The 25,331-nt window shown below is 37.9% G+C and overlaps 2 protein-coding genes across 5 annotated transcripts in view; both read left to right on the top strand.

The window, feature by feature from the left end:
- The window catches only part of LOC139128469 (phosphatidylserine synthase 1-like), a 324,577-nt gene that overhangs the window by 50,834 nt on the left and 248,412 nt on the right, over window positions 1-25,331 (top strand). For 2 of the 4 annotated variants that reach the window (XM_070694242.1, XM_070694240.1), the window contains exons 7-14: window positions 11,898-11,957; window positions 12,377-12,458; window positions 13,789-13,901; window positions 14,267-14,332; window positions 17,003-17,102; window positions 18,729-18,791; window positions 19,885-20,075; window positions 20,790-20,902. In XM_070694242.1, the coding sequence (XP_070550343.1) occupies window positions 11,898-11,957; window positions 12,377-12,458; window positions 13,789-13,901; window positions 14,267-14,332; window positions 17,003-17,102; window positions 18,729-18,791; window positions 19,885-20,075; window positions 20,790-20,844 (730 nt within the window). In that variant the 3' untranslated portion in view covers window positions 20,845-20,902. The remainder of the gene's footprint in view (window positions 1-11,897; window positions 11,958-12,376; window positions 12,459-13,788; window positions 13,902-14,266; window positions 14,333-17,002; window positions 17,103-18,728; window positions 18,792-19,884; window positions 20,076-20,789; window positions 20,903-25,331) is intronic. The other 2 variants (XM_070694244.1, XM_070694243.1) reach the window with 1 other exon arrangement.
- Window positions 21,948-25,319, top strand: LOC139128475 (zinc finger protein 862-like). The gene has a single exon (XM_070694247.1). It carries the CDS (start codon window positions 22,349-22,351, stop codon window positions 24,239-24,241), a length of 1,893 nt encoding a protein of 630 aa, XP_070550348.1. The 5' UTR covers window positions 21,948-22,348; the 3' UTR covers window positions 24,242-25,319.

Genomic DNA, 25,331 nt, shown 5'->3' with positions numbered 1-25,331 from the left:
CCCCCCCCCCCACCTTTTTTTGTGAACGCAGCCTTTGTAAAAAACCTGCACATCGCTATCACTGCTGTACTGTACATATCGCACTATAACGGCACGAAACCTGTTTCAGCATACCAGTTTTTCAAACGAATTATACGTAGATATCCATTTTCATAGCAGTTCAAAAGTAAAATACTCAAAGACTTGACAAATTTGTGCATGTTAGACTTTCGATACATTTGCTTTACGCTTGAATTTAGCATGGAGCTTTGGTAGCTCCATGAATTTAGCAAGCGATGCTCGGACAGCGCACAGCGTATCGATGACACTTGGGTCAGGGGTCATCACCAAAAAAGTCAGTGCGTATCCACGGCCAGGTTGAATCATGCCACGGATCGCGGAAATCACGGATCATAAATCCAAATGTTCATGTCTATTACTTAAACAGAACCCTAAAATATAAAACACATAATGTTTTGATATGGAGAAACATCTTTTTGTTTCACTGACGATCAAGTTAAATGCTCAAATATCGTGACAAGACTTGCGGATTTGCACAATATGAATGCGGAAGTACGTCGACTGTACTCGGCGGACGAGCGGGCGCCTTCTCTGAAAATCTGTTTCCGATATAACGTCACAATAGCTGAAAAATCTTGCGAATTCATCTTCAAGGAAGCCAATTCACACAAGTTTCTAACATCAGTAAGGATATTTGCTTATTGGCAGCTATACACCATCAACATTTTCGCCGTTCAGGAGTGCCTTACTCGCTCTACCTTGTTAAAAAAGCCGTATGCTTTGGCCGTTTAAATTTACCCATGGAGATCGCCATTGTGAATCTCGCCGCAGAGACTCAAGTTAACCACAGACCGTTGCCGGGAACAAACACACCTGAACGCAGGGCTACTTTTGCACTAATAAACTTCACAAATTAAGGAAGTACATGTTTACTGAGTGTTCCCACTGTAATAAGTTGTGCAAACAATTCTTCTGAACAGCTACACTATCAACTGAAATGGTCACACCTATTTAGACCTAGAACTATGGCAAGAGCGTCCAGCTTTGAATAGCAATTTTACCGACAGGCTGTGAGTAACAGCAGCCATTTTAAACCTAGTTTCCTTCTCAACTGACAACAATCAATAAACTATTTGTAGTTGGTAATTGCGGCCGCCTGCTAGCCGCATCGTAGACTGTGATTTGTGAATATTTTAGTGGGGTGAAGGCGATGTGAGACACCTGAGTGTGGTGAACGCGATAGGCGGGGTGAGTGCTATATAATATCCCGGAATCCCGAGGACACCGCGACATTGCACTTTGATATGATATCCGATATTTACGGCTATTAGACTATACAATACCGAAGTTAGATTGGCTCGACTAGATCTATAAGATGGTGAAATCTCCAATCTATATCGGATATTCACCCTCGATTTGACAGAATCTAGTATCGCCTAGTATCGAAATTACAGTCGGTCCTTCGCAGTCGGGTTTGTAAGGTAAGGTGATGAAATGTCCGATATATATATATATATATATATATATATATATATATATATATATATATATATATATATATATATATATATATATATATATATATATATATATATATATATATATATATATGATATTTACCCGCGATTTGACAGAATCTAGTATCGCTTAGTATCGAAGTTAGAGTCAGTCCTTGGAAGTCGGATTTGTGAAAACCTGTAAGGTGGTGAAATCTCCGATATATATGTCGGATATTTACCCGCGATTTGACAGAATCTGGTATCGTCTAGTATCGAAGCTAGAGTCAGTCCTGGGAAGTCGGGTTTGACAAGAAGTGTAAGGTGGTGAAACGTCCGATATACATATCGGATATTTACCTGCGTTATGACAGAATCTGGTATCGTTAAGTATCGAAGCTAGAGTCAGTCCTTGGAAGTCGGGTTTGACAAGAAGTGTAAGGTGGTGAAATCTCCGATATATATCGAACATTACTGGCGATTTGAGAAAATCTAGTATCGTCTAGTAACGAAGCTAGAGTCAGTCCTTGGAAGTCGGGTTCGACCAGAACTGCATGTAAGGTGGTGTATTCTTCGATATATATCGGTCATTTACCCGCGATTTGAGAAAATCTAGTATCGTCTATTATAGAAGCTAGAGTCAGTCCTTTGAAGTCGGGTTTGGCAAAACCTGTAATGTGGTGAAATCTCCATATATACCGGATATTTACCCGCGATTTAACAGAAAGTATATAGTCTAGTATCAAAGCTAGAGTCAGTCATTGAAAGTCGGGTTGACCAAAACTGTAAGGTAGTGAAATCTCCGATATCGGATATTTACCCTCGATTTGACAGAATCCAGTATCGTTCAGTATCGAATTTACAGTCAGTCCTTGGAAGTCGGGTTTGACCAGAACTGCAAGGTGGTGTATTCTTCGATATATATCGGATATTTACCCGGGATTTGACAGAATCTAGTATCGTCTAGTGTCAATATTGGAGTCCCCAAATCGCTGATAAATATCTGGTAAATATCGGCAATTTCACAGACCTTGTGTGCCGAGGCACAGGGCAAGTCATTCTAGTATTGTGTGCTATTTATATTAGAGTCCCCAAATTCCAGATAAACATGCAGTAAATATATCGACGATTTCACAGATCTGGCGTACCGATGCATAGGGCAAGTCATTCTACTATTGTCTAGTATCGATATTAGAGTCCCCGAATCGCTGATAAATAAAGGGTACATTTCGGCGGTCACAGACCGGGCGTGCAATGGCACACAGCAATTACAGTGAAGTTAGATCAAGCTGCAGAACTTCATTAAACAAGGTGTTGTTTTAATAGATGTGTATCAGCGATTTTTATGACATTTACAGCTGGGCTTGATGTGGTCTTTTTACATTTTTAATCAGGTACATGCTCTCAGTTACACAACACACCAGGGCCACTCCATGCATGTCAGATAGAGAAACATAAACAAATCACCACACCTTGCAATGTCATGTATCTTTCTTTTTTATTAGTGATGAACAAGTGAGCGTGTATTGAGACACCTACATATAAAATTATCCAAATAGCTTCATTTATGATCCTTGACACTCACATATCAGCTGTGCGTAGACCCAGTAATTGTGCCCTGGCGGGACCTTGTCTCTTATTCAGTCAATCACAGCAGTCGGCCACCCTTAAAGCTAGTGGCACACTCCTCTAAGTACTTCCGTGGCAGTATACTCGACAAAGTCACCCGGCGTACAAAAGCTGGTCGCCAAAGTTGCCTTAAACAAGGCGCCGATATTAGGGTTCGTGTGACTGCTAGCTGAATTTGACAGCGGCCATTGCAGTCTGTTGTGCCGTCTTTGACTTTCAAGTGTACAATATAACATACATCACTGATCGATCTTCTGACTGACGAGGTTTTACACTGCAGCCTTATGCACATTGTGGCGACTTAACCGATCCAAATGCCTTTCGCAAACTTGAAAGTGCTCGCACTAAGAAAGATATGAGTAAAATTTCAGTTGAATCTGTGTGTTGGTTTTTGAGAAGAAGAGTTTTAATGATGAAATTGCGATTGTCGCTATATCCAATATGGCAAAACAACCACTTGACGACCCCAACGCCTTTCACAAACTTGAAAGTGCTCACACTAAGGGTGACAGAAGTAAAATTTCAGTTGGATCGGTGCGTTGGTTCTGGAAAGAATAGTTTTAAAGATGAAATTGCAAGTTTTCACAAAATCCAATATAGCGGCCAAAGCACATGACCGATCCAAATGCCTTTCGAAAATGTAAAAGAACTGCCACTAGGGATAATGAGTGTAAAATTTTAGTTCAATCTGTACATTGGTTCTGGAGAAGAAGAATTGCTAAGGATTAAACTGCGATGTACATAAAATCCAATATGGCGGCCAAATTACGTGACTGATCAAAATGTTTTTCTGAAACTTAAAAGGACTACCACTAAGGAAAATAGATGTGAAATTTTATTCAATTGGTGTATTGTTCTGGAGGAGAAGATTTTTAAAATTGCATTACGATTTCACAAAATCCAATATGGCGGCCAAACCACGTGACCGATCGAAATTTTTTTTGCAAACTTGAAAGAGATCACCCTAAGGATGACTTGAGTAAAATTTGAGCTTAATCGGTGTTTTGGTTCTAGAGAAGAAGATTTTTAAAGATTAAATTACGATTTTTGCAAAATCCAATATGGCGGCCAAACCACGTGACCGATCCAAACACCTTTTGCAAACTTGAAAGAGATCACACTTAAGATGATATATGTGGAATTTTAGTTGAATCGGTGAATTTGTTCTGGAGAAGAAGATTTTTAGAGATTAAATTGTGATTTCACAAAATCAAATATGGCGACCAAACCACGTGACCGATCAAAATGATTTTTGCAAACTTGAAAGAGATCGTTCAAAGGATGACATGAGTAAAATTTGAGCTTAATCGGTGTTTTGGTTCTGGAGAAGAAGATTTTTAAAGATTAAATGAGTATTTTAGAAAATTCAATATGGCGGCCAAGGTCACGTGACCGCATGCGATTTTATGTGCAAATTATGAAGACCTTAGGTCATGCTTGCTATACAAAAAAATTCAAATCGACTAGACCCCTAGGTCTTCTGGAGAAGCCATCTTTAGGTTTTTGGAAAATCCAATATGGTCGCCAGGTCACGTGACCAATCAAAATTTCAAGGGTCAGGTGCACGAGTACTAATTAACACCTACTAGCTCTGCAAATTTGAGAAGTTTTCATTCAGCCGTTTAAGAGATCTAGGTCGACAAAGAATCGGCAGAAGAAGAAGAAGAAAAAGAGGAAGAAGAGGAAGTAGTAGAACTTGAGCAATAACAATAGGGTCCCAGCCGGTCGGCTTGGGCCCCTAATTAAAGCTGCAAGCAGCGTTGGCGGGGCCCAAGCGATTAACCTGGTTTCCAAATCTTCCACTGATTATATTATGTGCAAAATTTTAGCTTGAAAACAGTCAAGTTCTTGTAAAGAAGAATTTTGAACATCATCTCACATTTATCTGTTCCATGCAAAATACAATATGGCGGCAAAAACATGTGAGCGATCTAATTGCCTTTCACAAACCTGAAAGAGCTCTCACTAAGAATGACAAAAGTGGAATTTCACTTCCATCAGTGTTTTGGTTCAGGAGAAGAAGATTTGTAGAGATAAATTGCGATTTTCAAGAAATCAAATATGGCGTCTTAAACTGAGCACGGTGACCTACCAAAAATTTGTTTCAAAAGTACAAGACATATATGATTTAGATACTACTCAAAATTTACAATACGGGAAGGTTAAAATATTCCATCAAATAAATGTATTAATCTCTGAAATTTTTGGCGTAATAATTGCAAATTTGGTTTAAAAAATAAATAATTAGTCATATATTTTTCATTTCATCTTTACTGTTTAAAGTTTTACTTTTGTATAATGTTTTGACAAAACTGTGAAAATTTAGAAAATCAAGCACGGTGACCCCCTCTTTTTTCTTTAATATTTGATTATTCTCATATGCTAGAGTGCAAAAATTTTCATGTGTTCTTCCTTGTGTTGCTTTCTGGCCTGATCTTGTTTAGGTAATGTTTTACTGTCATGAGACACAAACTCTTCTTCAACTACAATGTATATCGGAGTCAGAGCTATCTCTGTCACTGCTCACGTATATACTACAGTAGCAGGGCGGTATCTGATAGTGACAGTTGCCCATAGGAAGAAGTTGTATTAACTTTGATAATTTTGACACTATTTTTGTTCAGTTTATCATACAACTGCGTTCTTGTTCTACTCTCTACAGCATGTTGAACTGTCCAGTATTCAGCTTGCTAGCACAGCCTGTGTATGTGTACCACGTATCAGTGCTGACAACTGACTGTCAGTCTGGACTCTAATCAAACTATCACCTAAATACATATTTATATATACAGGTTTTGTCGACAAACTGAACATTGTGTGTTTGAGCATGCTGTAGGGAGACAGCAGGAAACTGTAGTTGATATATTAGATAGATTGCAAAAATCATCAACGGTTGCAGCTTCTGCCCTGTTACTAGGCTCAAGTTAGATTTTTTTACGACAATCACACATGTTTAGATTTTTTCGAGATATAAGTCATGGAATGTGACAAAATGGTTCTAGATTCTGTTAATTATTACTAACATAACAACATTTGAATGACATGAAAATGGTATTCACTTCATTAGATTACCTACAAAAAAATTGGAATCGGAAAATGTAAAACATAAAAGGGAACCAATAAATTTTCAAGTGCCCCCTGCAGGTAGAGCAAAATTTTCAAGTCCCCCTCTACTACCCCCAAAATTTTCGATTTCCCCTTCCTGAATGAATACCTCCAGCCCCCCCCCCTCCACCTTTTTTGTGAACGCAGCCTTTGTAAAAAACCTGCAATCGTATCACTGCTGTACTGTACATATCGCACTATAACGGCACGAAACCTGTTTCAGCATACCAGTTTTTCAAACGAATTATACGTAGATATCCATTTTCATAGCAGTTCAAAAGTAAAATACTCAAAGACTTGACAAATTTGTGCATGTTAGACTTTCGATACATTTGCTTTACGCTTGAATTTAGCATGGAGCTTTGGTAGCTCCATGAATTTAGCAAGCGATGCTCGGACAGCGCACAGCGTATCGATGACACTTGGGTCAGGGGTCATCACCAAAAAAGTCAGTGCGTATCCACGGCCAGGTTGAATCATGCCACGGATCGCGGAAATCACGGATCATAAATCCAAATGTTCATGTCTATTACTTAAACAGAACCCTAAAATATAAAACACATAATGTTTTGATATGGAGAAACATCTTTTTGTTTCACTGACGATCAAGTTAAATGCTCAAATATCGCGACAAGACTTGCGGATTTGCACAATATGAATGCGGAAGTACGTCGACTGTACTCGGCGGACGAGCGGGCGCCTTCTCTGAAAATCTGTTTCCGATATAACGTCACAATAGCTGAAAAATCTTGCGAATTCATCTTCAAGGAAGCCAATTCACACAAGTTTCTAACATCAGTAAGGATATTTGCTTATTGGCAGCTATACACCATCAACATTTTCGCCGTTCAGGAGTGCCTTACTCGCTCTACCTTGTTAAAAAAGCCGTATGCTTTGGCCGTTTAAATTTACCCATGGAGATCGCCATTGTGAATCTCGCCGCAGAGACTCAAGTTAACCACAGACCGTTGCCGGGAACAAACACACCTGAACGCAGGGCTACTTTTGCACTAATAAACTTCACAAATTAAGGAAGTACATGTTTACTGAGTGTTCCCACTGTAATAAGTTGTGCAAACAATTCTTCTGAACAGCTACACTATCAACTGAAATGGTCACACCTATTTAGACCTAGAACTATGGCAAGAGCGTCCAGCTTTGAATAGCAATTTTACCGACAGGCTGTGAGTAACAGCAGCCATTTTAAACCTAGTTTCCTTCCCAACTGACAACAATCAATAAACTATTTGTAGTTGGTAATTGCGGCCGCCTGCTAGCCGCATCGTAGACTGTGATTTGTGAATATTTTAGTGGGGTGAAGGCGATGTGAGACACCTGAGTGTGGTGAACGCGATAGGCGGGGTGAGTGCTATATAATATCCCGGAATCCCGAGGACACCGCGACATTGCACTTTGATATGATATCCGATATTTACGGCTATTAGACTATACAATACCGAAGTTAGATTGGCTCGACTAGATCTATAAGATGGTGAAATCTCCAATCTATATCGGATATTCACCTCGATTTGACAGAATCTAGTATCGCCTGGTATCGAAGTTACAGTCGGTCCTTCGCAGTCGGGTTTGTAAGGTAAGGTGATGAAATGTCCGATATATATATATATATATATATATATATATATATATATATATATATATATATATATATATATATATATATATATATATATATATATATATATATATATATATATATATATATATGATATTTACCCGCGATTTGACAGAATCTAGTATCGCTTAGTATCGAAGTTAGAGTCAGTCCTTGGAAGTCGGATTTGTGAAAACCTGTAAGGTGGTGAAATCTCCGATATATATGTCGGATATTTACCCGCGATTTGACAGAATCTGGTATCGTCTAGTATCGAAGCTAGAGTCAGTCCTGGGAAGTCGGGTTTGACAAGAAGTGTAAGGTGGTGAAATGTCCGATATACATATCGGATATTTACCTGCGTTATGACAGAATCTGGTATCGTTAAGTATCGAAGCTAGAGTCAGTCCTTGGAAGTCGGGTTTGACAAGAAGTGTAAGGTGGTGAAATCTCCGATATATATCGAACATTTACTGGCGATTTGAGAAAATCTAGTATCGTCTAGTAACGAAGCTAGAGTCAGTCCTTGGAAGTCGGTTCGACCAGAACTGCATGTAAGGTGGTGTATTCTTCGATATATATCGGACATTTACCCGCGATTTGAGAAAATCTAGTATCGTCTATTATAGAAGCTAGAGTCAGTCCTTTGAAGTCGGGTTTGGCAAAACCTGTAATGTGGTGAAATCTCCGATATATACCGGATATTTACCCGCGATTTAACAGAAAGTATATAGTCTAGTGTCGAAGCTAGAGTCAGTCATTGAAAGTCGGGTTTGACCAAAACTGTAAGGTAGTGAAATCTCCGATATCGGATATTTACCCTCGATTTGACAGAATCCAGTATCGTTCAGTATCGAATTTACAGTCAGTCCTTGGAAGTCGGGTTTGACCAGAACTGCAAGGTGGTGTATTCTTCGATATATATCGGATATTTACCCGGGATTTGACAGAATCTAGTATCGTCTAGTATCAATATTGGAGTCCCCAAATCGCTGATAAATATCTGGTAAATATCGGCAATTTCACAGACCTTGTGTGCCGAGGCACAGGGCAAGTCATTCTAGTATTGTGTGCTATTTATATTAGAGTCCCCAAATTCCCGATAAACATGCAGTAAATATATCGACGATTTCACAGATCTGGCGTACCGATGCATAGGGCAAGTCATTCTACTATTGTCTAGTATCGATATTAGAGTCCCCGAATCGCTGATAAATAAAGGGTACATTTCGGCGGTCACAGACCGGGCGTGCAATGGCACACAGCAATTACAGTGAAGTTAGATCAAGCTGCAGAACTTCATTAAACAAGGTGGCGTGTTGTTTTAATAGATGTGTATCAGCGATTTTTATGACATTTACAGCTGGGCTTGATGTGGTCTTGTTTACATTTTTAATCAGGTACATGCTCTCAGTTACACAACACACCAGGGCCACTCCATGCATGTCAGATAGAGAAACATAAACAAATCACCACACCTTGCAATGTCATGTATCTTTCTTTTTTATTAGTGATGAACAAGTGAGCGTGTATTGAGACACCTACATATAAATTACCCAAATAGCTTCATTTATGATCCTTGACACTCACATATCAGCTGTGCGTAGACCCCAGTAATTGTGCCCTGGCGGGACCTTGTCTCTTATTCAGTCAATCACAGCAGTCGGCCACCCCTTAAAGCTAGTGGCACACTCCTCTAAGCACTTCCGTGGCAGTATACTCGACAAAGTCACCCGGCGTACAAAAGCTGGTCGCCAAAGTTGCCTTAAACAAGGCGCCGATATTAGGGTTCGTGTGACTGCTAGCTGAATTTGACAGCGGGCATTGCAGTCTGTTGTGCCGTCTTTGACTTTCAAGTGTACAATATAACATACATCACTGATCGATCTTCTGACTGACGAGGTTTTACACTGCAGCCTTATGCACATTGTGGCGACTTAACCGATCCAAATGCCTTTCGCAAACTTGAAAGTGCTCGCACTAAGAAAGATATGAGTAAAATTTCAGGTGAATCTGTGTGTTGATTTTTGAGAAGAAGAGTTTTAATGATGAAATTGCGATTGTCGCTATATCCAATATGGCAAACAAACCACTTGACCGACCCCAACGCCTTTCACAAACTTGAAAGTGCTCACACTAAGGGTGACAGAAGTAAAATTTCAGTTGGATCGGTGCGTTGGTTCTGGAAAGAATAGTTTTAAAGATGAAATTGCAATTTTTCACAAAATCCAATATAGCGGCCAAAGCACATGACCGATCCAAATGCCTTTCGAAAATGTAAAAGAACTGCCACTAGGGATAATGAGTGTAAAATTTTAGTTCAATCTGTACATTGGTTCTGGAGAAGAAGATTGCTAAGGATTAAACTGCGATGTACATAAAATCCAATATGGCGGCCAAATTACGTGACTGATCAAAATGTTTTTCTGAAACTTAAAAGGACTACCACTAAGGAAAATAAATGTGAAATTTTAGTTCAATTGGTGTATTTGTTCTGGAGGAGAAGATTTTTAAAAATTGCATTACGATTTCACAAAATCCAATATGACGGCCAAACCACGTGACCGATCGAAATGTTTTTTGCAAACTTGAAAGAGATCACCCTAAGGATGACTTGAGTAAAATTTGAGCTTAATCGGTGTTTTGGTTCTAGAGAAGAAGATTTTTAAAGATTAAATTACGATTTTTGCAAAATCCAATATGGCGGCCAAACCACGTGACCGATCCAAACGCCTTTTGCAAACTTGAAAGAGATCACACTTAAGATGATATATGTGGAATTTTAGTTGAATCGGTGAATTTGTTCTGGAGAAGAAGATTTTTAGAGATTAAATTGTGATTTCACAAAATCAAATATGGCGACCAAACCACGTGACCGATCAAAATGATTTTTGCAAACTTGAAAGAGATTGTTCAAAGGATGACATGAGTAAAATTTGAGCTTAATCGGTGTTTTGGTTCTGGAGAAGAAGATTTTTAAAGATTAAATGAGTATTTTAGAAAATTCAATATGGCGGCCAAGGTCACGTGACCGCATGCGATTTTATGTGCAAATTATGAAGACCTTAGGTCATGCTTGCTATACAAAAAAATTCAAATCGACTAGACCCCTAGGTCTTCTGGAGAAGCCATCTTTAGGTTTTTGGAAAATCCAATATGGTCGCCAGGTCACGTGACCAATCAAAATTTCAAGGGTCAGGTGCACGAGTACTAATTAACACCTACTAGCTCTGCAAATTTGAGAAGTTTTCATTCAGCCGTTTGGGAGATCTAGGTCGACAAAGAATCGGCAGAAGAAGAAGAAGAAAAAGAGGAAGAAGAGGAAGTAGTAGAACTTGAGCAATAACAATAGGGTCCCAGCCGGTCGGCTTGGGCCCCTAAAGAAGAGGAAGTAGTAGAACTTGAGCAAATAACATAGGGTCCCAGCCGGTCGGCTTGGGCCCCTAATAAGACATGAAATCATTACTGTATACAGCATATAAACATTACATTGGGTCACAAATAAATAATGTACTCTATAAAACTATCAGCCATAAACATTAACATTCTGAAATACCAGTACACATCACTTGCACTGCTATTTCAGTATGAGCATAGCATTCTCACTTTCATCATAAAGGGTCAATAGGAAATGTCACCTCTATGAAAAATGTTCTACAGAACTCTTTGGAATCTTGTTTTTCGATAGAATTCTATAGAAAATGGGGTCAAAACTTTATACACTTCTTGAGAACTTCTATTGCTAACTATAGAATATCAGAAAGCTCTAGAACTCTCTAGAATTTTGTACAGTCTTTCATAAGGTCAATCTTTGTTCTTTAGATGAAGCATATAGATAAATTTGGTAATGTTCAAAAAGAGCAACTATTTGTGCTGTCCAGAAATTGTCAAGTTGGGTATGATGATCACATTTGTGTGGGGTTCACTGCAAACTTTAATGAAACCAGAGTATTGATGTTATTATGCATTATAAATCTATACAGAACTTTTCAAGCAGATTTGTGTTGTCTTTGCATTTTTCATTTTCTCATTGTTTCTTATGTCTGTTTCAGAGATATACATTCCACATCAGGTAAAATACGGCGAGCTGTGCTTCAATTTACTCCTGCAAGGTGAGAATAAATCTCATAAAACATAAGAATCAATCTGAATAAAATCTTCAAAGAAAGCTATTGCTCTATTTAGCAACCCTGTGAGTTTCATAAAAGTGATTATTCAAAGAAATAGAGGAAAAGTCCTCTGTAATTCCAAACATGACTGTCAGTTCTTGATTCGAAATCCATGCTTCTATACAGTACATGAAAACAGAAGGTATTGACATACAGGTACAGCTAGCCTTCTGTAGAGCGCCCTCTATGGCAACTTGCAAATTTTGAACAAAAATCTGTTTCACTCTTGCATCTGATACGGTTCTTTTTACACTTCTCTGTTTGATATTGCTTTGTCAAAGGCAAGGTTTGTGGATGTTGGAGAACATGCTGTTTACTCTTTAATACAATGTTATCAATGTATTTTTCCTTTCTTCTGGTAGTTGGACACATGTAAGATGGTTAGACCCAAATTCATCATGTATGAGAGTCGTTGCTGTTTATATTCTTCTAGTGATGTGGCAGGTAAGATATCAGTGGGTGCATTTAAATTTATGACTCTGTATTTTTGCTTTTTATAGATTTATTTTGAGTGCATAAACCAGATGGAAATACACAGAGAAAGCAGTACCAGTTGTTCAGTTATTAGATCTCTGCAATGGATTTAAAGTTTAATGCTGCCTCTGTAATGGAATTTACAAAGATTTTAAAAAGTGTCAAGTGTAATGTTACACTTATCAAGTTATTTTATGCATGGTAGCGTCATGGTTTGCCTTGTATTTTTACAGCAAGCATTATCAATCCAAAGGTATTGCACTTGATTCAAGTTGTTTAGTCATGCATTTTAAGACCACAACAAATAATACTTAACCTTTTCCTGCCAGATAGTAATAACTGTATCACTTCCCCATCAGCCAAGTCGGTAAAAAGCGGTATGGAGCCAAAACATGACGTATTTTCACCCACTTGGCTTGGTATGTTATAGCATCTTTTGTCCAAAAAAAATCAACTTTACAGTATTATGTTTTCAACAGCCTTCAAATGTACAGCATATGTTACAATACATCATATGGAATCGTTGGTTTCACTTTCATTAATTTTAACCATCTGACCTGGTGGTGAAATATGGACTGGCAGGAAAAGGGTTAATGTATTGCCTGCAAGCACCTTCAGATATGTAAATTTGGTGAAAATATCCACATTGTCCCCTCATCCATGTCACTGAGGGTATAATTTCAGAAACTGTCAGTGCTTTTTGTTTCATCAGAGAAGACAGAGACCTATTACTGATTTAGAATTTCCATTTGAAATTTTGCTTCCCCAGTCTCCACTAGAATATACATGCTTGCATTCTACCTTTTTACTAGCATGGTTTAGTCCAAATCTGTTGTTTTCAATTGTCATCTTGGACCTCCATACTGGGACATAGGGGTGGAAACGTTAAGGAGGCCTTGGTATAATGATTGAGGACACTTGGAAACATAGATCAGCTTTAATGCCTTATACAAAACACTGTCAGGGCAGGTTCTCTGTATCTGTCAACAGATGATTTTGTTTAAAGGGGCAGATTATCTCTCTAAAAAATTGACTCTACAGAAATTTCAAAAGAAAACACATGACATAAATAATAAATAGTCAACAGTCTAATGCGAGACCAGTGATTAAGGATTGCTGTATGATACAAAGACCAAGGAACTGTCTCCATGTATAGAATATTTTTGTTTTTAAAAAAAAGATATTTGTCATTACGAATATCAATTCCGCACCGGTGCCTGAAAATACAGTGTTATTTTTCTGCATGTACAAGACTGTAGACTAATGCTAAACATGGTTTTATGCTGTTCTGTTTCCACAGGTGACAGAACTGAATACTTTTTTCTTGAAACACATATTTCTGATACCAACTGGTCACCAGTTGAATGTTATAAGGATATTTCTCATAGCAGTCATTGTGGCCCCTACCATTAGGTAAGTCACTATACCAATGTCCCATCCCCCTCATCAAACAGAAATATTGTCAAAGAATATTATACTCAAAATAATGTTTCTGAGTGTAGTTTGTGTGTAAATCGCCCACAAGGTACATCCTTATCGCATGTTTTGTCAGTGTTTGCAGTGTTCCTACTACACATCTTTGCAGTAAACTTGTAATTGGTCAACTTAGGCTAGGTCTCCAGTTTGGAAATTTGCTTGTGATGTAGTCTTCATCATTCTTGAAATCTTTCTGTGAGATGCGCCACTATCTACAGCAGTGCTAATTAGGACAGAACTTGGAGTGCATTCACCTATGTTAACATCTGTATTTCTCCTCATTCATGGTCACCGTATTCCAGGCAATATTATTCATATGTCACTGATCCACGCTGTAAACGTTTAGGTACACAATGCTGGGTATTCTGGTGAGTTTGGATTGCTCTGTCATTCATCACATCTTCTGCATGTGTCTCTGAAATTGTCAGGGATTTTTTTCAGTTTGCACAGCATGCTGTATTATCATAAAAGGACATTTACTTTTTGTTACGTGTTTGTTTTCGGTTAAGCGTACATCTTTTCTCACCTGATCACCTGCAGCATCATCACTACTGTTATACCTTTCAATTATTTTGTTGGAATGTCTGGTAATTTCACTGACCAGATCTAAGCCTAATTCCACTTTCTAGCAGTACTTACAAACTTGAAAAATCTGCATGAACAAGTATGAGTTCTGATAAAGAGGACTTGAGTCCTGGCACTTTCAAAATATGAAATCTTAAGCACTTGCATGTCAGTGTATCAAGCACTTCTGAGAACTGATAATTCTTTCAGTGTTCACAATTTTATTATTAAAGTCCATTGTTCAGGTAACAACATCAAATATGTATAGGATAAAGCCCTCGTACTCGGGCTCTTCTGGTATATAAAGTCCAACCCAACGATAAAATGTCGAGGCCGTAGGCCGAGACATTTTATCGTAGGTTGGACTTTATATACCAGAAGAGCCACGAGTACGAGGGTTTTATCCGACTTAAAAACTATCGCCCCTAACTGATATATTTTCGTTTTCAATGTGTTTACGTCAACCGTCCCCTTTGTCAATGTAACATGTTTAGGATATGAATTAAAACTTTTATTTGTGAAATAGCCTTCCAATGTAATGGAACATCCTATAAATACCCTAGGGCACATTATATAAATGCCCTAGGGCACAGCAGATTTTGTGTTGCAGCTGGTTTCCGCTGTGTTACCAAATTTGATATTAAAATGTACCAGATGTCTACAGAATATGACATGTTCATTTTGATTGGACAGTACTTTACTACGGCGCTGTCATTCGTTTCTGGAATTTGGTGACCAAGGCTTTATGAGTAAATAAACCACCTGAATTGAGCACTCTGATTGGTCAATCAACAGTAGATAGTTTTTAAATATATATATTATATTATGTGTGTGTGTGTATGCAAATTTATTTCAAATGTTAACATTGCAAACTCATGGATAAGTTCATCAAATGGTCCAAAAGTTTGTACGTCCATGATGGTGTAGTGAAACAGTAAAGGCAGCAGGCTGATGATGGTATAGAGAATAATCTACCACAAAAGGCAGCAGGCTGAAACCTAAGGGGAACATGTAGATTTGGTTCCTCAAAACAGTAACAACTGAACAAATGCATGGATGAAATGATCCAAAATGGATACAGATTGCCAACTGCCAAATTACAAATGTTCATAGCTATAGGACATCATGCCTTATTACTGACATAATTAACCCAAATACTGCCAGATAGTTTCACTTCTTCATGTGTCAATTCAACAGCAGTATTAAGCCAAGTCTGTATTCACTACTTGGCACGGCATCTAGGTAGTAGATATGGTCACTAAAAATCATGGGGGGCTTCAAATATTCAAGTTTTTGTTAAAGTGCAACATGCCACACTGGTTGAAACCAACTTGGCTTGATGGTGACATTGAACTTGACACAATAAAGGTGAAAGCTGATACAATAGCATGGTACCATGAGTATCATTTGTTTTCATGTGGACTTCAGTATGAGTACTTGATTTTACTTTGATGTGACCAAACTGTTTATACAAACACTGATGTACCAATACCTGGTCAAATTTACTTCATACAAAAATTTTTTTAGCAATATTTGTAATCAATGATGAGTTGTTTATCCTTCTATTGATATAAAGACCAACAAATGTTCAATGGCATTCCTTTGCTCTGATTTCTTTAACGGAAAAAGCATACTCCAATACACATTACTTGAATGTACAGTGACAGGTATATAATGTCAAAACACAAATCGCCAATATCAAGCAATGTTATATGATAGCATCTCCTGGCAGTGCACACAAGGAAGCCGTTTATTGTATCCCCGAATATAACTTTACACATACACATGTATGTTTATGTTGACATCAATCTGAAATTATGACAACAGTAACCATAAGGATGCTCTTTTGCCTGTGATTGAAATAAGATCCCTTCATCTTTTGCCCTCTCATCCCTGTTTTCTGCCATGTGGTTCAACCACAGTAATGAAAACAATGTGGTTGTTCCAAATTATGTCCATGAGTAGGGTAGGTTAGTGCAAACTCATTGAGTAATAATCATGAGGGTAGACCATGGAGAAAGGTACATGTAGGAATACAAGTATGTAAAATATCTGTTGTTGTTATACAGTCTTAACCGTTATCCTGCCAGGCAATATCACTTCCCCATCTGCCATGTCAGGAAAAAACAGTAGTATTGAGCCAAAATCGAGTTGTTTAACCTACCGGTACCTGGCATGGTCTGTCATAGTAGGTTCAATTAGCAAAGGCCATGTTTACAGTATCCGTGTTTTCAGGGCCCTCCAAATGTTCAAGTCTCCATTACAATGCATTACATTGGATATGTTATGCATCACCTGATGGTGACATATGGTTAAACATTGTAAATCAAAGTATTGTGTTCTTTCCAACTAAGTATAGCCTGGACTGCAGTCTAATGATACAGTGGGTTTTTTTAATTAAATATTCAAAAGTTATAGGTACCGGTACATGTAGCCTAGATCCACATCAATATTTTCTTGTAACCCTTTTGCAGCGCAATAACACTATTGGAAGCTTTAATATGCGTGAAGTTTGGACTTGAGTTGTTTGCTCACACAGTTCTAACAAATGTTATCCTATGGCTGGTGCTTCAGGTTGGTTCATCACTAATCTATTTCTTGCTTCTTTGCCACTTACAGGGACAATAGCGCAAACTTTTGTTGATATTTTTATTATTTGTGTCATAGAAAACAAGTACAATTTCATACACTTCTTTCAAAAGTATGTTGAAATACAGATTGTTAGCATTGCAAACTTGAAACATTGTGTATAAAATGAATGTTATTGTTGACCTATGAACTCTTTCCAAACTAGAATTCAGCATCAGACCCGACATCCATAGACATTTTGTTGACAAGTTGAACAATAAATACTTCAGAATGATCTGGCTGCAAAACAGGAAATTGTGTTTAACAGACACAGCAAAAATGATAGAAAATTCATCAAAAGTTACAGCTAATGGAGCTTTCAAATGACAGCTTTGATAACTCCTGCTCTCAATGTTGTATTATATTTATACATAAGTCACATTGCTGCTCTCACAGTACCGTGCTGCATCACGTCACCAATACATCATTAGAATCACACAGAGATTCACAGCAGTTTACTTTTCATCAAAGCACCCTTTGTAGTGAAGTTTGACAGTTCAATGCACAAGAATGCAGTTAAATGGCAAACTTATGTCATAAATGTTATAAATTTGAACTTATTTGTTGTGACCTATCTCAAGTCAGTAGGACTGGAAATGTTCAGCTCTGGTATTTATAATAGACCCTTAACCCTTGAAGTGCCAAAGGCAATTTTGTCACCTTTATAAAATATAAACCCAGACAATTTTTTTCAGATCCAGATAATGATCCAGACAATTAGTAATTATTTTTTTCAGATTTTCCTCCAAATTTTTGATCAAAATCTGTACCTATTGAATAGCGATGTCCATTTAATGCAAAACTGTCAAAAGAATTACCAAAAAATTCATAAAAATTGGTAAAATGTTGCACTAAAATTTTGGTGGGAAAAATTACAGCACTCAAAGGGTTAATGCACTACCTTCCATTATAATGATGTAGCATTCAAAGAATAAAAACTAGAAAAAAGATGACACATGAGTATTGTGAAATTCAAACCTACCGGTAGATTCATGGAATTTTTCAATTCCACTTACACAGCCATTATTCACACAACTTTATTAAAAATTGTGAACAGCTGATGACAGAAAAAACTAATATTATTGCTGCACTGCATCAACTGAACTTTCTAGTGCTTTGGAGCACTCCCAAGTTTGATGAAGGAGTTTTGAAATTGAATGTAACCATTCATGATCACATTTTGTCCAGGTTTGTTTACAACAAAGGCTGCCATTCTATTGGTGAAAAAGGTTCAAATCAACGTATTTAACACATCTCTGTATGATTTCTGAAAAACGTTAAATATTGTTATACAATGAATGTCATTTACAAGTTTATGATATCAGCCCAACTTGACTGAACTGTGATGAACCACAGTGTCTCCAATTGTGACTGGATTCTCTATGACAAGCTGCTGAACGTACAATAAAATTTAAATGCTAGTCAACAGAATATGATAAGATTCTATGCTTTTCATCAGAACTGTGTATTTGTTTAGCTTGTCTTTTTCTAAACTTTTGTTGTGGAAAGATTTTACAATTGTCCTTGTCGTCTCATCTTTTCTCTGTTTTTTTACCTATCTTGATTGATCAGATGCTGATTTGCAGTGTGTGTCTCTATTTCATGGTGCTTGTTGCCAGAAGATCCCATCCAAAGGTACGACAAAATGTTACGAGCAGAGTAATGTTCACACTATTTGATACCACTCTTTGAGTGTAAACTGCACTGTGTATTTACAACCAAAGACATATTCCTAACAAAAGAACAACAGCATCAACAGGGCAGGAAAAACTCATAGTTATAATAAAACATCTACTAGTATACACCAATTGTAAGCACTATTGCAAAAGCAAGATGCCCCTCTGATAGAAACCATAAGTAAAACATCCATATTTTCTGTGATATGCAGTTCACATTATCAAACTTTCAGTATTATTGCAAAGCATATTTGTTTTCCAAGGCATATTTGATTTAGCCACAGTTTATCTGATGCATCTGACAAGGATCCCTCATTTATGAATACCCGTGTACATAGCTGTAGTTTGCTACAGTGTTATTACCTCTTGATATTGTGGCAATCCAGGAAAATTATCTTGCAACAGTATAAAGTACATGCATTTCCAGAACTTCTAGATGACAGAAAGGAGCAAATTTAAGCAGATGAACACACTCCGTTGAACTTAATACACAAATTCTTTCATCACTGATACAATACTTTAAGCAATCCCTGTTGTCAGAAATAGAAATAGTACTGTGTATAGAATTGTTAAAGCATAGACCCTCGAGGGACTATGGTTAAAGGCATGGGTCAGGCATCAGAGTGTCTTGCCAGGAAATTTACTTACTAGATTACAATTTCAATGGAAAACAAAAGGCTATGACACCTTCATAATGCTCTTACAGTCTAGAACAAACTCAATCCCTACCTTTAAGGTACATACCTTGGTTTGTACAGTGAAACCCAGTGACACTATTGTTCAGTGTGTAAAATTACTCTCAATTCTATGAACTCAGTATGTGGAATTTGTGAAGTCAGACGTTTGTTTGTGTTGTTTGCCCTATGCTGTTAATGAACTTGTCACTGACTGTCTCAAATGTACTATCTCTGACTCAAATAAATTTCCATGTCACATGTACTAGTATAGGGCCTTACTGAGGGAAGTGGAAAGAAATTCCTAAATCGACTTCTGAAATCCTGAAATTTCTAGAGCATGGTGATTTTGAATACATGGTACTGTCCACGTCACAGGTCGTACTGTCTCCACAAAATGGATATGATGACAGATTGAGACTCTGGCTTCAAAGTCAAGCTATCCATTGCAACAACAGTAACTATGGCAATGACATGAAGGAGAGTGATCACACTGAGCATGTGCGGAACGGACAAGTCAATTCCTACAGAATGAGAAGAAGAAACAGGCTAGAGAAGATTGATCGAAAGTAGCAATTGTTTTATTCTGTCTTCTGTTGACTCTATCTTCCTACATCTATCTCTTATAGTGAAAGTCTGCTTCACGTGTTTGCTTCAATAGCTAGTCTTGACTCTATCAATTTCATTTTTTCACCTAATCTCAAAAACTTTTAAATACTTTTACAAACGCATCATTTTAAAATGTCAGAATAATTAACATTCCATGTATTGGATTTTGAAATGAAAATGTCTGGCAGGTAACTAATCCCCAGCCTTCAGTAATAATTTACCTCCCAGTACTGTAACCTTTTCATTTTTGTAAACCCTCAAACGGCAGCATGGTTTTGGTAAGCTAAAGTGATAAGTCCAACATGAATCTACCTTCAGTAGTGTATTTGATTACATGTGACCTCCTTTCAGACAATATTTTAACTTTTGTAGAGTTGATTTCTTTGTTATTTACTGATATTACCGCCAAGACGATAGTTATCCCTGACAGTGTTGATATCTCCTCACTTTAGATGTATGACTTCTCGTATTGCCAACTTTTCATCACAATCCATTGTAAGGGGACATTTGCTATGTATTAGACAGTACAGGGTATATGTATATATAGAGACACTCCTAAATTTAATTGAAAGGGAACCAAATACAACATTTCCATTGTAGTTGAATGTGAATGTTCTCTTGAAAATGACATCATGTGTGGCAGTAAAAAGTAACTCGTTGCTAATTTTTTTCAGTGGCCATTCGCAGAAGTTACAAAAATTCCAGATTGAAGCACAGAGAAGCAAGTGATTTGGCATTGAAAAGGAAAAACAAGAACAGAAGAATGGGAAATACAGCAAGATGGCAGGTAGCAAAACTTTTTAAATGATTTGTGAATCTGTCTTTTGTTTAATTTTTCTACTTTGAAACAGGTTCAAAATTGTGAAAGTAATCCAGTTTTTGAGAGAAATGTGGTGACAGGTAAGTAGTCATCAAGAAGAGGCTTCACTGCACAGTTCATTCTTGAAGGGGCAGTCATCTTTGTTCATCCATTGGTATTATTGAGAGCTTGTTAGTCCCCACGGACAACGTCCGGGGCACTTATAGGTTTGGTCATGTCTGTGCGTCCGTGCGTCCGTCCGTCCGTTCACGCAGATATCTCAGAGATGCCTGGAGTGATTTCATTCAAACTTGGTACAAGGATTACTTCATATGTCATACATATGCACGTCGATTTGTTTTGTGATACGATCCAATATGGCCGCCAGGTGGCCATTTTGTTTCAATTTTTTCATGTACAGAGCCATAAATCATGGCATGTCTCAACCGATTTTATTCAAAGTTGGTACAAGGACATTGACCTAGTATCATGCATATGGCACATTGATTTGTTTGTGATATGATCCAATATGGCCACCAGGTGGCCATTTTGTTTCATTCTTTCATGTACGGAGCCATAAATCATGCATGTTTCAACCGATTTTATTCAAAGTTGGTACAAGGACATTGACCTACGGTATGTCATGCATATCCACATGATTTGTTTTGTGATACAATCCCATATGGCCCATGGGTGAACAAAATCCACTAGCCCGAGCTCACGGACTAGTGATTTTACGACCGGACAAGTAATTTTTTGTGTCTACTAGCCCGCCGGGCTAGTAACTTAATCCTGCACTGATCAATCGCCGCTGGATGAAAATTTACGATTGCCATGACCCTTTGAAACAAGATTGACCTGAAATCAGGTGACCGGGACTGACATGTGACTTCCTATGACATCATTCTTTTCAAGAGGGGTCCCAGCATTGCCTATATAATTGAGAAAGCACGTGGCGATCGAGTGACACTGATTGTGTTTACATATCACACAGTAAGGTCATCTGGGCTCTATTGAAATGGCTAGCGGCTTTACGACTAGCAAAGTGTCTCAGGACACTGATAAGGCTGATCATGCCAGCGACGCTCAGTCTTTACGATGCGTTCCCCCTGACACCGGTGAAGCAGCATGTAGTTCAACTTCTGGTGTTGAATACGGCGGTACTGGAGATGGGCCCCTGGAAGCCAATTTGCCAGCAAAGCGGATGAAACAGAGCGAGTCAGTTTCATTGAAGGGGATGACTAAAGACCAAAGGTATGATAAACAGAAAAGATCGAGACAGTTCAAAGAACACTGGAAAAAAGTTTGGCCTTGGCTTGAATACGATACAGATGGCGACTATATGTCCTGTAAAGCTTGCCGCAGTAATCCGTCATATATGCTGATAAAACATCATCATTTTACAAAGGATCAACTAATTGGCGAGTCGAGGCAATGAAAGCACACGAAAGAACAAAATCACACGAAATATGTGTAATGAAGTCTTTCGGGCCAATGTCGAGTGAACAGAAAAAAGATAGACCAATACTTCAGGCAGTCGCAAATATCACTACCAAACAGCGAGAGACCCTTACTATGTTGTTCAACACAGCATATGCCGTTTTGAAAGCAGGACGACCATTTAGTGACTATGAATTTCTCTGCAGTGTTCAACTAAAAAACAATATACAGCTTGGAGAAAATTATATCACAAGAATTGCCTGCAGAAGATTTTTATCATCAATTGTTCATGTCATCCGGAATGAAATAAACACTGAAATAAAAGCATCCAGATTTTTGAGTATTTTGGGAGATGGTAGTACAGACGCTAGTATTGTTGAACAGGAAATCGTCTATCTGAGGTATGTAGACCAAACAGAGTGTGTTCCCAAGACAAGAGAGATTGATATCATCCCACTGGCAAGTGCTAATGCAGATGGTGTGTTTCGAGCACTAGAGTCTGGACTGCAGTCTGTAAACTTGAACTTCAATGACTTAAAACATGAACAAAATAAAGATGGCCCCATGTTAGTTGGTGTCAACTTTGATGGTGCTGCTGTCATGATGGGAGTCAAATCGGGAGTTGTAAAGAAAATAACTGACATAATTCCAGAAGTGATTGCAATGCACTGTGTAGCTCATAAACTTGAACTAGCAGCACTTGATGCCAACAAGTCAGTTAAGTACATGGAAAAATTTGAAGATACCATTAAGGGAATCTACAACTTCTACCACTATTCCCCCAAACGACGCAGAGAATTGACTGAAATATGTGCTATCATTCAGCAGTGTACTGCACATTTCTCCAGTGTTAAACAAGTGAGATGGCTTGCCAGCAAAGACAGAGCTGTGAAAGCTCTGAAGATGAACTTACCAGCTGTTGTTATGCATCTACAACACAGTGATGCTGACAAGGCTAGAGGGTACTACAAAGAGGTCACAACTGTAAACTTTATCAAGCATATTTACTTCATGCTGGACTATCTGTCAGTCCTTGCTACCTTGTCCAGAGCATTCCAGCAGGAGGGCCTCCTAGTGATGGAATTACATGTACCAGACCATATTGAATGTACCCTGATTGCACTGACTGCACTGAAAAACACTCCAGGGAAATACATGAAGGAGTTCACAGAGTTGTATAATCCAACAGAGATGGAATTTGGAGATGTCTCCCTGACAGGCAGAAAACCAGGTGTTGTTGATTTCACAAAGGACAGTGACACCAAGAACATGATAGACAATACTGTGAAGTACATTGAAAAGAGGTTCAATAACTTAAATACAGAACAACTCAGTTTGCTGGTAGTGCTGGATTTCCACAAATGGCCCATCAACAATGAAGAGTTAGCAGTTTATGGAAATGAAGAGATACACAAGCTAGTTGTCCAACTTGAATCCTGCTTCACTGATGAAGATAGACAGTGCATTGACAGAGAATGGCTGTTTCTGAAAATGTACATTAGACCACTCAGGTCAAATGACCTTCTTGATGTTTATTCAGGACTACTGAGACTGAAACCAAACACCATGTTGCACATCTTGAAAGTAATTGAGTTTGTACTCACTATTTCCCCTTCAACAGCTAGTTGTGAGAGGGGATTTAGTAACATGAATAATGTGAAAACTAGTCTGAGGACATCACTTACCCAACAGGCTTTGGCTGACCAGTTACACATTGTATGTGAAGGCCCCAGTCTTGCTGACTTTAATGCTGACAAAGCAGTTAACCATTGGTTAACATGTGGTACAGGGGAGAGACATTTGAGTGGACACAAAACTAAAAACACTGCTGAACCACAGTTAGAGGACATTGTTGTGGAAAGTGTGAAAAAACCAAGTCATCGTTGATGACACAGTCCCCACTTGTTAATAATGGGTACTTTGATTACATGTCCTCAGAGAGGATAGAGTCCTCTTCATTAATTAGGTCTGTGATAAAAATACTTTGATACAGATGGCGCTCAATGGCCAAGAATGAGTTCCATGGTGATGAAAACATAAAACCAATGTAGGCCACCATCCTAAAGTTCATAAAATGAGTCAACTAGGAATTAATCAACAGGATGTTGCAAAACATTTTTGCATACAATTCTAACACTTAACAGATTATCACTGGTACCATATTTCATAAAGTTTGATGCAGTATTTACAACACTATGAGATCAACATCTGTATCAAGTTTCATCACATTTGACGTTGTATTAATTTGTGGCTATATCACCCTAATTAGGAAAGTTCATTACTTATGCAATTACAAATTAATTAAAATGACACTGATAAATGTCTTTTTCAATGTTAAAGCAATGTGAGCTTTACATCGGTTAACATCTGTATAAAGTTTTATGAATTTGATGCAGTACATATTTCTTGACATATCAGCTACTTACGAAACTTCAATAATTGACATGTTACTGCTACATGACGTGAAACAAATTGACGAGCATATGTATGAAATAGGTCAATGTCAACTTTGAATGATACTGGTGGAAATATGTCTGAGTTATGGCTCTGTACATGAAAACATCGTAATAAAATGGCTGCCTAGCGACCATATTGGATCGTATCACATAAAAAATCGACGTACATATGTATGACATAGGTCAATGTCCTTGTACCAACTTTGAATAAAATCGGTTGAGATATGCCTGAGTTATGCCTCTGTATATGAAAAAATCGTAACAAAATGGCCACACAGCAGCCATATTGGATCGTATCACAAAACAAATTGACGTGCATATCTATGACATTGGTCAATGTCCTTGTACCAACTTTGAATAAAATCGGTTGAGATATGCCTGAGTTATGCCTCTGTATATGAAAACATCGTAATAAAATGGCCGCCTAGCGGCCATATTGGATTGTATCACAAAACAAATCGACGTGCATATCTATGAAATTGGTCAATGTCCTTGTACCAACGTTGAATAAAATCGGTTGA

Source organism: Ptychodera flava, unplaced genomic scaffold (assembly GCF_041260155.1).
Source record: "Ptychodera flava strain L36383 unplaced genomic scaffold, AS_Pfla_20210202 Scaffold_55__1_contigs__length_887147_pilon, whole genome shotgun sequence".
NCBI classification, from domain to species: Eukaryota; Metazoa; Hemichordata; class Enteropneusta; family Ptychoderidae; genus Ptychodera; species Ptychodera flava.
This window is presented reverse-complemented; position numbering and strand designations above follow the sequence as displayed.